Source organism: Rutilus rutilus (assembly GCF_951802725.1).
Source record: "Rutilus rutilus genome assembly, chromosome: 3".
In the NCBI taxonomy this organism is placed as follows: Eukaryota; Metazoa; Chordata; class Actinopteri; order Cypriniformes; family Leuciscidae; genus Rutilus; species Rutilus rutilus.
This window is the reverse complement of record NC_140211.1, coordinates 3,476,922-3,490,940: the sequence shown is the minus strand read 5'-3', so window position 1 is coordinate 3,490,940 and position 14,019 is coordinate 3,476,922. Positions and strand designations below refer to the sequence as shown.

Below are 14,019 nucleotides of genomic sequence, written 5' to 3'. Positions count from 1 at the left end.
TGTAAATGACAGTTGGCCAATGGCTGTTTTCAAACAAGTGACGTCAGTTTGTGGTTCCCGCCCAAACGTACTTTGCTTTTTCTGTGCATCCGCGAAAAAAGATTAGGCGAAATCAGTTTTAAATGTGTAAACCAAAATAGGTGATTTTTTAATGTTTCTTAAAAACTAATTGGACGTACAGATTGACTTGTGGAAATATTGTAAATTAGTTTTTATCAATATATTAGCTTAAATATTTTTAGCAATGCCAATAAAACTACATTTTTATAATGCCATCATTAAACCATCACAATGTAGTGGTTAGTTAGAAAATGCTTTACTTAAAAAATATATATATATTTGGGGACCATGTGTATTTCAGTCAAATTGTATAATGTATACATATTTTTTTATGTCAGCATTGTACAATAACTATTCATGGTTACTGTTTATAAAAGTCTATTCATGTGTATTCTGCAGCAACTTTATTATTTGTTTTATCGAAGGGACTTTAATAGAAAATCAAATAAAAACCGGGTAAATAAAATCACTCTTTCTTGTGGAATTGGGTGGCTCTTAAAAGAGCCTTTGGTTTGAAGAGAAGCTTCCGTCAGTCTACTTGGCCTTCGCGGGCTTCTCGGTCTTCTTGGGCAGCAGCACGGCCTGAATGTTGGGCAACACACCACCCTGAGCGATGGTCACGCCACCCAGAAGCTTGTTCAGCTCCTCGTCATTGCGCACTGCTAACTGCAAGTGTCGAGGGATGATGCGGGTCTTCTTGTTGTCCCGAGCGGCGTTTCCAGCCAACTCCAGGATCTCAGCGGTCAGATACTCGAGCACAGCGGCCAAATACACCGGAGCTCCGGCACCGACGCGCTGGGCATAGTTGCCTTTGCGGAGAAGCCTGTGAACACGGCCGACGGGGAACTGCAGTCCCGCCCTGGAAGAGCGACTCTTGGCCTTAGCGCGAGCCTTTCCCCCGGTTTTACCTCTTCCGCTCATTATTAAAATCAGAAACTAAAACAGAATATCCTGACGAAATTAACGGAATGAAGAAGATCATCAGTGACGGCTCATACCAGCTTTAAACGAGAGTGCCAGTCGCCCATTGGTTTACACTGTGATAAGTTTTAAACCAATCACTGAACTTCCCTCAAAAACCCAACCCCCTTTTTGGAATGATCACATGTGTTGACTACAGTAGAGATTAAATCAAGTCAAGTCATCCTCATTTATATAGCGCTTTTAACAATGTAGATTGTTTCAAAGCAGCTTTATAGAGATAAACGTATAATGTATCCAGCGATTGAATCACCGATATGTTTGATAGAAAATTCAAATAAGTACAACAATGGATATTATACGCTGTTCCTACCAAAAGTGCTACACATTTCACACACACTACTTGTTCACACTGACCAGATCTGACACTGCAGAGTATTATTATCATTAATGTAATATTAGAATTGTATCACTGCCATTATTGTTTGTGGGGTTGTTTGAATTGCCATGTTTCTCCAGCATTATGGTTTGTGTATAAATTCTAATATGTGCTGTTAATCAACATCCTTGAGTCGTACTGTGACAATTGTTTGCTTTGAAATCTAACAAGCTTTTTGGTAATTTTCAATCAATTTCTTGCGAATAAAAATGATTTACTTGAGTTTTACCTAAACTAAATTTGTTGAGTCACATATTTGGCTATTTGATTGCAGAATTAACAAATCATTCAAAAACATGAGTTTTGCTCTTTACTCAAGAGTCAGTGGTTGGCTCTTAAAAGAGCCGTTGAGGAACAAACAGTAACGTTAGATTTATTTCTTCTTGGGAGCTGCCTTTTTAGGCTTGGCGGCTTTAGGTTTTGCTGCTTTAGGTTTCGCCGCTTTGGGTTTTGCTGCCTTTGCCTTTTTTGGGCTCTTGGCTGCTTTCTTAGGAGTCGCCGGTTTCTTTGTCTTCTTGGGGCTCTTCGTCGCCTTCTTAGCGGCGGGTTTCTTCACCTTCTTCGGGGATTTCTTAGCGGCGGGCTTCTTTGCTGCTGCAGCTTTGGGCTTCTTAGCGGCTGCGGGCTTCTTGGCTGCGGGCTTCTTGGCTTTAGGAGCCGCTTTCTTGGCGGGTTTCTTCTTGGTCTCGGCTTGCTGCTTGTTGAGTTTGAAGGAGCCTGAGGCACCGGTCCCTTTGACCTGAACCAGGGTGCCTTTAGTCACCAGGCTCTTGATGGCGATCTTGACGCGGGAGTTGTTCTTCTCCACATCGTATCCACCGGCAGCGAGCGCTTTCTTCAGGGCGGCGAGGGACACACCGCTCCTCTCTTTAGATGCGGACACAGCCTTGACGATGAGCTCGCCGACGCCTGGACCTGCTTTCTTGGCTTTCACTGCGGACTTCTTCTTGGGCGCTTTGGCCGGGGCGGCAGCAGCGGGGGCTGGAGCGGTTTCTGCCATCTCTCTCTCTCTGATCGGATCTGAAAAACTATGTCTGGTTTCAGCAATGAATGAATAGCGCTCGAGCGGCGCTGCGGTCTTAAATGACACATGAGAACCTCGTAGACTCAACCTGCCCCGCTCGGTGTCTGCTGCTCGCTGACGCTTGTGTTTTCTTCTCTTACATTTGGAGCAAAACTGGAGCTGTTAAATAGCTTGTCACAATCAAAACTAAGTGAACACCAAGCAGAGGTTCTGGGCTTTCATTAAAAACTAAAAAAACGCGAAGAGGAAACGTTACTTTTGCCTTCGTCAGACCAAATCAAAGACGAGCATCAGCCGCGGGGAAAAGCCGTGCTCAAATCTGATGGATAGTTTTAATGGAACAGTTGATAAAAGCCTGAACGCGTAATGTGTGTGCTCAGAAAACAGTCTAAACAAGACTTCAATGAAATCAGCATCAGTGATGGGCGTTAGGAGGCTTTCATACAGCTGTTGTTTTGGGCAGCTTGAAGCACACGAACATAATCCGGAGTCTCGACTCTGTCTGTGGCCCTTACCTTCGGTCAGCAGATTATCAATATGTTATCTCATTAAACACGTTAAATACATAATTTATGTAGGCCAGCATCATATCACGACATAAATATTTTAATTGTAATAAAGGATTTGTGTCTACTGATTCGCCATTCATCTCTTAGGGAACCATGTAAATGGAAATTATTGCTAATCAAGATACACAGTCATAATTTCCTTTTAACCACTTAATGCTAATTCATAACATAGTCATGTATGTACAATGGGCCATTATGTTTGATATATTTATTTAGATAGATCGTTTTTCTTTTTTAAATTATGGTGTGAACTGAAATGATGAGGATAATGGATTAGTGTTGAGTTAACTGGTCTCGTCTGGTTTGTTACAGTTTCAACCAAATCACTGCATCTGTCTCCACTTGGATTTGCTCAGACTATAACAGAACACATTTAATGACATTAAAACAATTGAAATATTTACTAATATCTGAAAATTATAGCATTTACCATTCTTCAAATATGTTGCTGGTGTCAGCTTCTCCATAGAGATTTGTATGTCCCCGTTATCAACGTGCATAGCAACAGTAGTGATCTGTCATTCAGATTCATTTTTCTCTAAATGTCTGAATAATATAAATTCACAAATTTGACTTGATAGTTTGTCTAAACTCTAAACGATCAATCAGACGACAGAAGGCATGTAGTATCGTGTACAACAGGTTTATCATTTAAAGGCTTATTTGTGTATCAAATATGATAAAGTCGCTTATAGGGTTTCACCCAAGATTTCTGTCATCATCATTTACTCGTCCTAATGTTGTTCCAAACCTCAATGGCTTTATTTCTTCTGTGGAACATTAAATATAACAATTTTGTCCATACAATGAAAGTCTGTGCACTGTAAAAAAAAAAGTGTAATTTTACAGGTAATTGTCTGTATTTTTTTACAGAATTTTACCGTTTTGTCATTACACAGCAAATATCTGTAAAATAAAAGGCATTTGCTGTAATTTAAAGGTCCACTGTTAAATTTACGAGTAGTATGAAGCTGCAGACTCGGAGCCTGCTGCATCTACAGTCCCGCACCCAGAGTCCCGCATTCTCAGACCCCTCGTTTTTCGAGACAGCGCCTCCTATCAAATTAGATCGGATAAACATGTGAAGACCGTGAGTATCGTCAATTTTATTTAGCGAATCATACCTCATTCGGTTTCTTTTTTAATCAAACTACTTTATAGCTCATCGATACACCAACATATGAATAGTCCATTTAATATTTGTAAAGTAGTTTGTAACACAATTTGAGCCGTTAATGTATGTTTTTTCGGCTTTTTTCCCAGAAAATATTTTGATAGCTTACGTTAGCCTTTAACCTTGGACTTTTGGTAGACAAGCCATTGTAAAAATTTGATTAAAATTAGTTGACATTAAAGTAGACCAATTAAATACATTAAGTGTGTTAATATCAAAGAATGTCATCATTAATTATTTAATCAGATTCACCATTTTACCTTTTTTTTAATTACCGGACCTTTTTTCCTAAAACTATTAAGTTGAATTAATTAATGCCGGAGTAATTATTTTACTTTATATAATTTATGTAGACTACTTAAATTAGTTATTATAAAACGTAGTATTAAAATGAATCAATATTAATTTAACTGATATGAAGTTGTTGCCAGCCATTTCCTCCGTGGCCCTATACTTATCACCCTAGGTAGGTATGCTTGTAATTTGCATTTGCAAAAAAATATAATTTATTATTACACAATATTTTTGACAATGGCATTCATCTTTTATTTTAGTGAAGTCGAGGAATTTGACAGAGCGATTGCAAAAAGAAGGAACATTCGCCTACCAGAAATTATTTTACCTTATGCATTTACATTTTACATTTATTCATTTAGCAGACGCTTTTATCCAAAGCGACTAAATGAGGAGTTTTTTTTTTAATGCAACTGAAGAAGAAAAGTAAAGTCAATAACACAATTCTTTCCTTTTTTCTTTCCTTTGTCCTGTTTACAGCAAGATGATGCTTAGGTGATCGTTAAATAAAGTACAGAATTGTTTATTATTGGTGTTTTGTCTATTCTTATTTGAGTTTTGCTTCGCATTCAAAATATCAAAAAACAGGTTTTGTAATGTTAGCAGGTATAATGTTAATTAGACCATTATTGAACTGAAAGAAAAATTGGAATTTAAAAAAAAAAAACATTGTAGCAATACAGTATAATATCACATAATATTTTTCAGAAGATAGTTCAATATGCAATTGCGACTTTATTTCTCAGAATTGCGACTTTATCTCTCGCAATTCTGAGAAAAAGTCACAACTCTGACTTGATATATTGCAATTGTGAGAAAAAAAAATCTGAATTGTGAGATAAAAAGTCGCAATTATTATTATTTATTTATTATTCAGTGGCGGAGTCAAGCTTCCATAGTAATTGTATGCCTTCCATCAGTAATTTTCTTTCAATTACACCCACGCTCAAAAAATAACTACTGGGTAATTTGTTAGTCAGAGAACACAATGAGGTTTTTTTTTTGGCACATGCATTAAGCAGGGAACACAAATATTTATTTGGATAACTTTAAATAAAACGAGACCGTATTGCATCCTATTGTTTTCAATGGCATTTGGATAAGGGTGTTATACGATTTTCCGAACAGCAGGAGGCGCTGTCTCGAAAAATGAGGGGTCTGAGAATGCGGGACTCTGGGTGCGGGACTGTAGATGCAGGCTCCAAGTCTGCAGCTTCATAATGTTGGTTTTACTCAAAGTTGGACATTCTTCAACTGTCGGCGACCTGTAAAAAACGTTCAGCGCCTCGTTACGCTCATGGCGTTTTAAAAACGATTGAAAACAATTGAAAGAATACGCCAGACGCATGAAAAAACGTTTCGGTGGACACACGGCCTAAAGCTCAGGAAAAGTTCAGACTGTCCAGTTATTTCATAGCAGACCCAGACACACATGATCATTTTTCTGAATATGACAGAGGAAAATTAACTCCAGATGTTGAAAGAAATCAAACAAAGGAACAGGTTTACTAGTCGTTACCTTTACTAATAAAGTGAGTTTATATAGAATCTACAAGATTTTAAACACTTTTAAAAAATGATGTAAATATTGTATAATCCACATTTGTGTGATACATTTTAATGCAAAATAACATGTTTGTTGTGATCAGCTTCTCCATCAGTTTCTCTACGGCTCTGTAACTCGTGATGTTTTGTTCAGCTGAAGCTCAGGCATCAGTGCGAGTGTCTCCACAGCCGTGGCTGACTGAAGGAGAATCAGTGACTCTGACCTGTGAGGTTTCAGGCTCCTCTAAAGGCTGGACGTTCAGCTGGTTCAGAGATCATGATCATCTGTCAGACAGCAGCAGAGGAGCTGGAGGATCTTACACTCTCAGTCCTGCTGCTCTACAGCACACAGGAGTTTATACGTGCAGAGCAGAGAGAGGACGACCAGCCTATTACACACACAACAGCAGCTCACACACACTGTGGATCACTGGTGAGGGTTTATGCTTGTGCTCATCCGGATCTGTGTTTCACTGCAGTCTCTGTGCTGTCAGTTTTGATGGAGATTTTCCTCTTTTCAGGAGTTTCTGCTTCAGTGTCTCTGGTCCTCAATCCCAGCAGAAGTCAACACTTCTCATCCGACTCTCTCTCTCTGAGCTGTGAGGATCAGAGTAACTCTGCTGGATGGACAGTGAGAAGATACACAGACAAAGACACACAAACTTGTGCAAATCAAACAGGATCTGGATGTGTAATGGACTCTCTCAGCACATCTGACACTGGAGTGTACTGGTGTGAGTCTGAATCTGGAGAGAAACGGCGTCCTCGAAACATCACTGTACATGGTGAGTCCAATCACGCTTACAACTATAAAACACAGTAAATAACAATCTGTTCAAGATTAAACAATAATATAATTGAGAATTCAGTCATATGATTATGCATAAACTAAATGAATATCAGAATACTGCACAGTGAATATCAAGATTTAAACTCTATAATAAAATTAAATATTCAGAACTTTGGGATTGGTATTTTTTTTTATGTTTTGGAAATATGTTTGATACCGAGGCTGCATTTATTTGATCAAAAATGTATGAAAACGTTAATTTTCCAGTATTATTACATATGAAATATTACAATAAAACAAAAATTCTATGTGAATATATTGTAAACTGTAATTTATTCAAAGCTGAATGTTCAGCATCATTACTCCAGTCTTCAGTGTCACATGATCCTTCAGAAATCAGGATAATATGATGATTTGCTTCTCAAGAAACATTTAGGATAATTTTTTCAATGTTGAAAAAAAACTATTGTGGAAAACGTGATGCTTTTCTTCTTCTTTGATGAATAGACAGTTTGAAGAAACAGCATTTATTTGAAATATAAATATTTTGTAACATAAATGTCTTTTTAATCAATGCGTCACATTTGATCATGAATCCTTGCTGAATAAAAGTTTCTCAGATTAAAGGTAGTGAACATTTTGACCCTCCAGATCTTATTAATAATTGAAGTATGGCTCTGATTAACACAGCCTGTGTCATCACTACATCTGTTGATGTATTTCTTGTGTTTGTAGACGGTGAGGTGATTCTGGAGAGTTCTGTTGATCCTGTGATTGAGGGAGAGACTCTGACTCTACACTGTTTACATCGATCTACAAACTCCCCGATCCTCAGCGCTGATTTCTATAAAGACGGATCACTGATCCAGAATCAGACGACAGGAGAGATGAGCATCACTGTCTCAAAGTCACATGAGGGTTTCTACTACTGTAAAACAGAGAGAGGACAGTCACTCCACAGCTGGATCTCAGTCAGAGGTTATTTTATTCATGAGCATCTGATGAGATACGCCACACTATTCATATATATGAGTCTCTGTCTCTTATTTCTGCTGGACACAATCAGGTATTGACAAATACAAAGTTCTGTCATGAAACTCTAGATGGCGCTGGCGGACCGGTCTTTAACTCAGTCTGCAATCACATCATCCTCTATAGGGCACAGCTGATTGGTTCCTGCTGTATCAGCAGCCAATGAGCTCGTGTGTTTTCAGAAACCCTCCCCCTTCCCCAGCTCCACCTGTATAGATCTGCTACGGCTAATTCATGTGTTTTGTAGCAGATCTATTCCTTCAAGACCGAACACATCAACATTGTCATATCCATTACCATGCCAATCACTCAGAGTTCATGACAGAACTGTGAAGTTGAACTATCAAATCACATGCAAAATATGCTGAAATATAGTGAAATCAACACCTTATAAAAACATTACACAATTCAATGAAATCAAGAGACTGTGAGAGACTTTCCTGTTAAAATGAGAGACTTTCCTGTTAAAAGAGGTTATTATGTGAGTATAGGAGACCATAAGTCTGAGTGGACATCCATGACATGCGGAGTCCCTCAAGGCTCAATTCTTGCACCACTCCTGTTCAACCTGTATATGCTCCCAATGAGCCAAATAATGAGAAAGAACCAAATTGCTTACCACAGCTATGCAGACGACACACAGCTCTACTTAGCCCTATCGCCCAACGATTACAGCCTCATTGACTCCCTGTGCCAATGCATTGATGAAGTCAACAGTTGGATGTGTCAAAACTTTCTTCAGTTAAACAAAGACAAAACTGAAGTCATTGCGTTTGGAAACAAAGATGAAGTTCTCAAGGTGAACGCATACCTTCACTCTAGGGGTCAAACAACTAAACATCAAGTCAGGAATCTTGGTGTGACACTAGAGTCAGACCTTAGTTTCAGTAGTCATGTCAAAGCAATAACTAAATCAGCATACTATCATCTGAAAAATATAGCAAGAATAAGATGCTTTGTTTCCAGACAAGACTTAGAGAAACTTGTTCATGCTTTCATCACCAGCAGGGTGGATTATTGTAATGGACTCCTCACTGGCCTTCCCAAAAAGACCATAAGACAGTTGCAGCTCATACAGAACGCTGCCGCCAGGATTCTGAGCAGAACCAGAAAATATGAACATATCACACCAGTCCTCAGGTCTTTACACTGGCTCCCAGTTAAATTTAGGATTGATTTTAAAGTATTATTACTGGTATATAAATCATTCAATGGCCTAGGACCTCAATACATTGCAGATATGCTCACTGAATATAAACCCAACAGATCACTCAGATCATTAGGATCATATCAGCTAGAAATACCAAGGGTTCACTCTAAGCATGGCGAGTCCGCTTTTAGCTATTATGCTGGAACCAGCTTCCAGAGGAGATCAGATGTGCTCCTACTGTAGTCACATTCAAATCCAGACTCAAAACACATCTGTTTAGCTATGCATTTACTCAATGAGCACTGTGCCGCTGTTCGTCCGACTGTTTGTACTGTATTTTATTTTGTATTCTTCTAAACTGTTTTAACTATTCTTATTTCTTTTTATTATTTTAATTTCTTCTATGTAAAGCACTTTGAATTGCCATTGTGTATGAAATGTGCTATATAAATAAACTTGCCTTGCCTTGCCTAAAATCTGACTTTTCATAAGTTCAGTTTTTCATTTGAAAGCAGCAGGAATGAATCTGATTGTGCTCATATATGTTCAGTGTCAAACATACAGTTTTGGTCGGAAGAGGAAAACAATTGTACGTCCCTCTTAAACATTAAAATGAATAACTTATATTAATATTCTTTGATGTCATCATTTACTCCCCCTCATGTCGTTCCAAACATGTGTGACTTTCTTTATTCTGTGGATCATATAAGAAGGTGTTTGGAGGTTGTTTTTTTCCATACAATGAAATTAAAAGTTCCTTCAAAATATCTTTTATTTTCCACACAAGAAAGAAATTCAAACAGGTTTGAACAGCATGAAGGTCAGTAAATGTGGCAGAATATATATTTGAATGAACTCTTGCTTTAACACAGAGCTGTAAGAGGGAAATGGTGGTGGAATAATATGAGATGGAGGAAAATATTTCAAAGCTTTTATATTCACTCACAAACTTTGGGTTCCTGGAGAAACTTTCTGAAGCCCTTCAGAGCTCTGTAATGTTGCTCAATAATGTTCTTGTGTTTCTGTTTTCCAGTGTCACGTTCAGGTCAGATTTCTGTCCTCAAATCCTCAGTTCTCTTCTGGCAGCTTCTCCGTATCTGCTAGCGACAGTCGTGCTGCTTTACAAATGTTACAGAGCGAGAGGTAAAACTGTCTGATCTCTCTCTCTCTCTCTCTCTCTCCATCTCCCTCATCTCTCTCTCTCTCTCTCTCTCTCCCTCTCTCTCTCTCTCTCTCTCTCTCCTCTCTCTCTCTCTCTCTCTCACTCTCCTCTCTCTCTCTCTCACTCTCACTCTCCCTCTCTGTCTCTCTCTCCCTCTCACTCTCCCTCTCTGTCTCTCTCTCCCTCCCTCCCTCTCTCTCTCCCTCCCTCTCTCTCTCCCTCCCTCCCTCCCTCTCTCTCTCCCTCCCCCCTCTCTCTCTCCCTCCCCCTCCCTCCCTCTCTCTCTCCCTCCCCCTCCCTCCCTCTCTCTCTCCCTCCCCCTCCCTCCCTCTCTCTCTCCCTCCCCCTCCCTCCCTCTCTCTCTCCCTCCCCCTCCCTCCCTCTCTCTCTCCCTCCCCCTCCCTCCCTCCCTCTCTCTCTCCCTCCCCCTCCCTCCCTCTCTCTCTCCCTCCTCTCTCTCTCTCTCTCTCTCTCTCTCTCTCTCTCTCTCTCTCTCTCTCTCCCTCCCTCCCTCTCTCTGAATCAATGATTTTTGTGTATTTCAGTCTCATCTGCTGAAGACCAGAGTCAGTACGCCGTAACAGAGGAAGAAACTTCAATCTGATATTAAAGAGTTAATTCTGTCCACATGTGTGAATGTTCTGTCAGCATTTATTTGTCCTTTAACATGGTTTGAAAATATTGTAGTTTGTTCTTCTTATAAGCTTTATATTTTTCATAACCTTGTGTTGTTAGTCTGTTCTTCAGTAGTGAAAGCTTGACAATGATACTGGTGCTTGTTCTAGTTCGCTTGTTTGAGTAATTACATAACCGTTTTATTCTGTATAAATGAATAACTGTTGAAATTGTTTATTAGAGGTGTTTTTCACATTTGTAAATCATCATCTAATTCAAAAACAATGTCTTAATGTGTCCGTCATAATTTAATAATACATCTTTATATATTTAATGTCTGTAATTAAATCATTTGAAAGCATTTCATCATTCAAATTCTGTGTTGACAGTTTCCCTTTAAAGACACTCGGGGACAAAGAAAATAAATGTATTTGACTGCAGTTTATAACAGACTCAAACTCTCAGAAAGAGTTGAACCAGCAATACTTCCTCTGATCAAGACTATAATCAAATTACTTTGTTAAAGAATTTAATGAAAGCCTTTTTTTTTTTTTTTTTTTTTTGGCTTGACTAAGAGACTAAAAGAGAAGCATTGGGTAAAATGATATAGTAATTCAATTGTTTGTTTCTTTACCCTTTATTTATCCAGGTAAACTGTTTGAGAACCACTTCTCATGTACAAACATGCCCTGGCCAAGAGGCTACAGGAATAAATAGAAACGTACTGTACAACTGTACATAGTCTTACACATGACACACAGACACACGACACAAGCAATTTAATTAAAAAGGGTAGACAACAAAGAAAAAAAAAAAGAAAAAGAAAGAATAAAGTGTCATAATGGTTTCATTATGAAGCTCATTTAATAAATGTTACTCACAGTGGAAATCTGATCTGTGGTTTGTGTTTGGTGGAGGAAGATGCGAACGTTGACATGATCATGTGTGTAAATCCCAGCACTACTGGAGCACAAGTTGCACATCTTCATCATCATCATCTTCAGGATCAACAATAGTGTTGAGAGTATTTCTCAGAAGAGTTTCTGCTACTGTAAAACAAAGCTGATTATGCAGAAAAACAATATTCAAAGCTAAATGTTGAAAATGTTTTGAACTTAATTACATTAGCTGAAGATCAAAGCCAATAAGCTGTTAGAAAATACATTTCATCTTAAAGAAAGGTTTGTAACTTGTTTATCTGCTAAACCTGATGCTTAAATGGTAAATGGACTGCATTTATATAGCGCTTTCACAGACCAATGGCCACCAAAGCGCTTTACATAGCCTCACATTCACCCATTCACTCACTCATTCACACACCGACGGCGGTGTCAGCCATGCAAGGCGCCATCCAGTCGGGAGCAGCTGGGGTTAGGTGTCTTGCTCATGGACACCTCGACACTTGGTCAGGGGATTGAACCACCAACCTTTCGGTTTGTAGACAACCTACATGAACCACTGAGCCACTGCCGCTTAACAGCATAAACACAGAAGGACGGATAATAACTTTTACTTTGGTATGAGAAAACAGTGTAGCCTATGATCAAAGCTCTTTTCACAGATAATATGTGTGGCTCTTAAAAGAGCCTTTGTGTGTGTGTGTGTTGAGCGACTCCTCTACTTGGAGCTGGTGTATTTGGTCACCGCCTTTGTGCCCTCAGACACGGCGTGTTTGGCCAGCTCTCCGGGCAGCAGCAGACGCACGGCGGTCTGGATCTCTCGAGATGTGATGGTGGAGCGCTTGTTGTAGTGAGCGAGACGAGACGCTTCACCGGCGATGCGCTCGAAGATGTCGTTGACGAAAGAGTTCATGATTCCCATCGCCTTGGAGGAGATCCCGGTGTCGGGATGAACCTGCTTCAGGACTTTGTACACGTAGATCGCGTAGCTCTCTTTCCTGGACTTTCTGCGCTTCTTTCCGCCCTTGCCGGTGGTTTTAGTGACGGCCTTCTTCGAGCCCTTCTTGGGTGCGGACTTCGCTGGTTCAGGCATGATGCTTCAGTCAGAGAAACTCAGAGAACATAAAGCTGAATCACTGCAGGCGGGCTTTATGCGCTGCTCTATGCTAATTTCAAAAGGGAAGAACGAGGCTCTGATTGTGAGTCTTCAACCCATAGAGTGACCTTATTGGCTATATTACACATTCACTGACTTGTAGGCGGACCAATCAGAAGCTTTAAAATATTAGTCACGCCCATCTATAAATACCGTCCATCCCCCACATCGACTCCATTCCTTTGTTTCATTTTCCCGCATTTTTTTTCGGAATGAATACGAAATTGTGTGAATATTTACAGAAATCTTTAACATGTACTCTGCGGATTCAATAATTTGTTATTGTTTATTTAGAAGCAGAAATAACACAATGTATTATTGCTCAATGTAAACTCCATGAATTCACTATAATCGCACAATACTGTGCATTGGCATTCATTGTTTACAGCATCTGAAACAGCAGAAGATTACATAAGAAACAGATTGAGAAATTATATTTTATTCATATGCTATGCTGTGTCCAGTTGTTTAAAAATAAAATGACAAGAAATGACATGTTAAGGCAAACACTATGGGAAGTTTCAGGATTTCTTTAATCAAACGTTGTGCAAACATGATTCTCAGCTATGTTATGAAATATATAATGTAATGTATACTTAATGCACTTAATTATGCCTGTAAACATGGCCATAAATGCCATTCCCATTCAACACAATGTATCTAACTAGCATATTAATGTGTTCTTGGGTCAACATGATGACACAAGCGTTTACATTCATAGGAATATCGATACAATTTCCTTCCCTAGACATCTCGTCTCCAAAAACACCATATGTTTCCTGAGATGTTGATTTATGACAAACAACTTGAAAGCAAGTCTGATTTAAATGATAATTACAAAATATTATAATTTCCCATAAGAGTGCTAAATTAATGTCAGTCATGTTTAAAGACCAAGCAGAAGTTGTAGTCATGATAAAACCTCCAAACATTATCTGTGGAAAACACTGAGTTTGACTTTACAGGACATCCAGGCTGAAAAACACGTGATGTGTTAGAAATTCACTAAAATATAAGATCCACTACAGTGAAGAATAAACTGTATGTTGAAAGACATGCATATACAAACGTAAGAACAATACTGAACTACATAAAAATGATGTACAATGACAACGAACTCCCACAACTCATTGAAAAAGTAGTTTTAACTGCAAAGCACAATAATGAGAATAAGAGTAACATTAAGTTT

At 38.9% G+C, this 14,019-nt stretch overlaps 5 protein-coding genes across 5 annotated transcripts in view; 1 reads left to right on the top strand and 4 right to left on the bottom strand.

Annotated features, from left to right (window-relative positions):
• Positions 1-572: 572 nt before the first annotated feature.
• LOC311287921 (histone H2A-like) lies at positions 573-1,001 on the bottom strand. The gene has a single exon (XM_084405040.1). The coding sequence runs from the start codon at positions 979-981 to the stop codon at positions 595-597; it is 387 nt and encodes a 128-aa protein (XP_084261166.1). The 5' UTR covers positions 982-1,001; the 3' UTR covers positions 573-594.
• Positions 1,002-1,793: 792 nt separating this feature from the next.
• On the bottom strand, positions 1,794-2,420 carry LOC311287912 (histone H1-like; the record flags this gene model as incomplete). Its single annotated transcript, XM_084405031.1, has 1 exon — positions 1,794-2,420. The coding sequence occupies one exon, from the start codon at positions 2,418-2,420 to the stop codon at positions 1,794-1,796; it is 627 nt and encodes a 208-aa protein (XP_084261157.1).
• A 3,747-nt stretch (positions 2,421-6,167) lies between these two features.
• Positions 6,168-10,764, top strand: LOC311288448 (Fc receptor-like protein 5; the record flags this gene model as incomplete). The annotated part of the gene is made up of 5 exons (XM_084405868.1): positions 6,168-6,459; positions 6,548-6,811; positions 7,552-7,882; positions 10,032-10,141; positions 10,706-10,764. The coding sequence occupies 5 exons, from the start codon at positions 6,168-6,170 to the stop codon at positions 10,762-10,764; spliced, it is 1,056 nt and encodes a 351-aa protein (XP_084261994.1).
• Positions 10,765-12,373: 1,609 nt separating this feature from the next.
• On the bottom strand, positions 12,374-12,801 carry LOC311287928 (histone H2B-like). Its single transcript, XM_084405047.1, has one exon. The coding sequence runs from the start codon at positions 12,765-12,767 to the stop codon at positions 12,393-12,395; it is 375 nt and encodes a 124-aa protein (XP_084261173.1). The 5' UTR covers positions 12,768-12,801; the 3' UTR covers positions 12,374-12,392.
• A 1,199-nt stretch (positions 12,802-14,000) lies between these two features.
• LOC311287929 (histone H4) overlaps positions 14,001-14,019 on the bottom strand; it is a 536-nt gene continuing 517 nt past the window's right edge. The window contains exon 1 of the mRNA XM_084405048.1: positions 14,001-14,019. This exon is cut by the window's right edge and continues 517 nt beyond it. The gene's annotated coding sequence lies outside the window, so the exon portion shown is untranslated.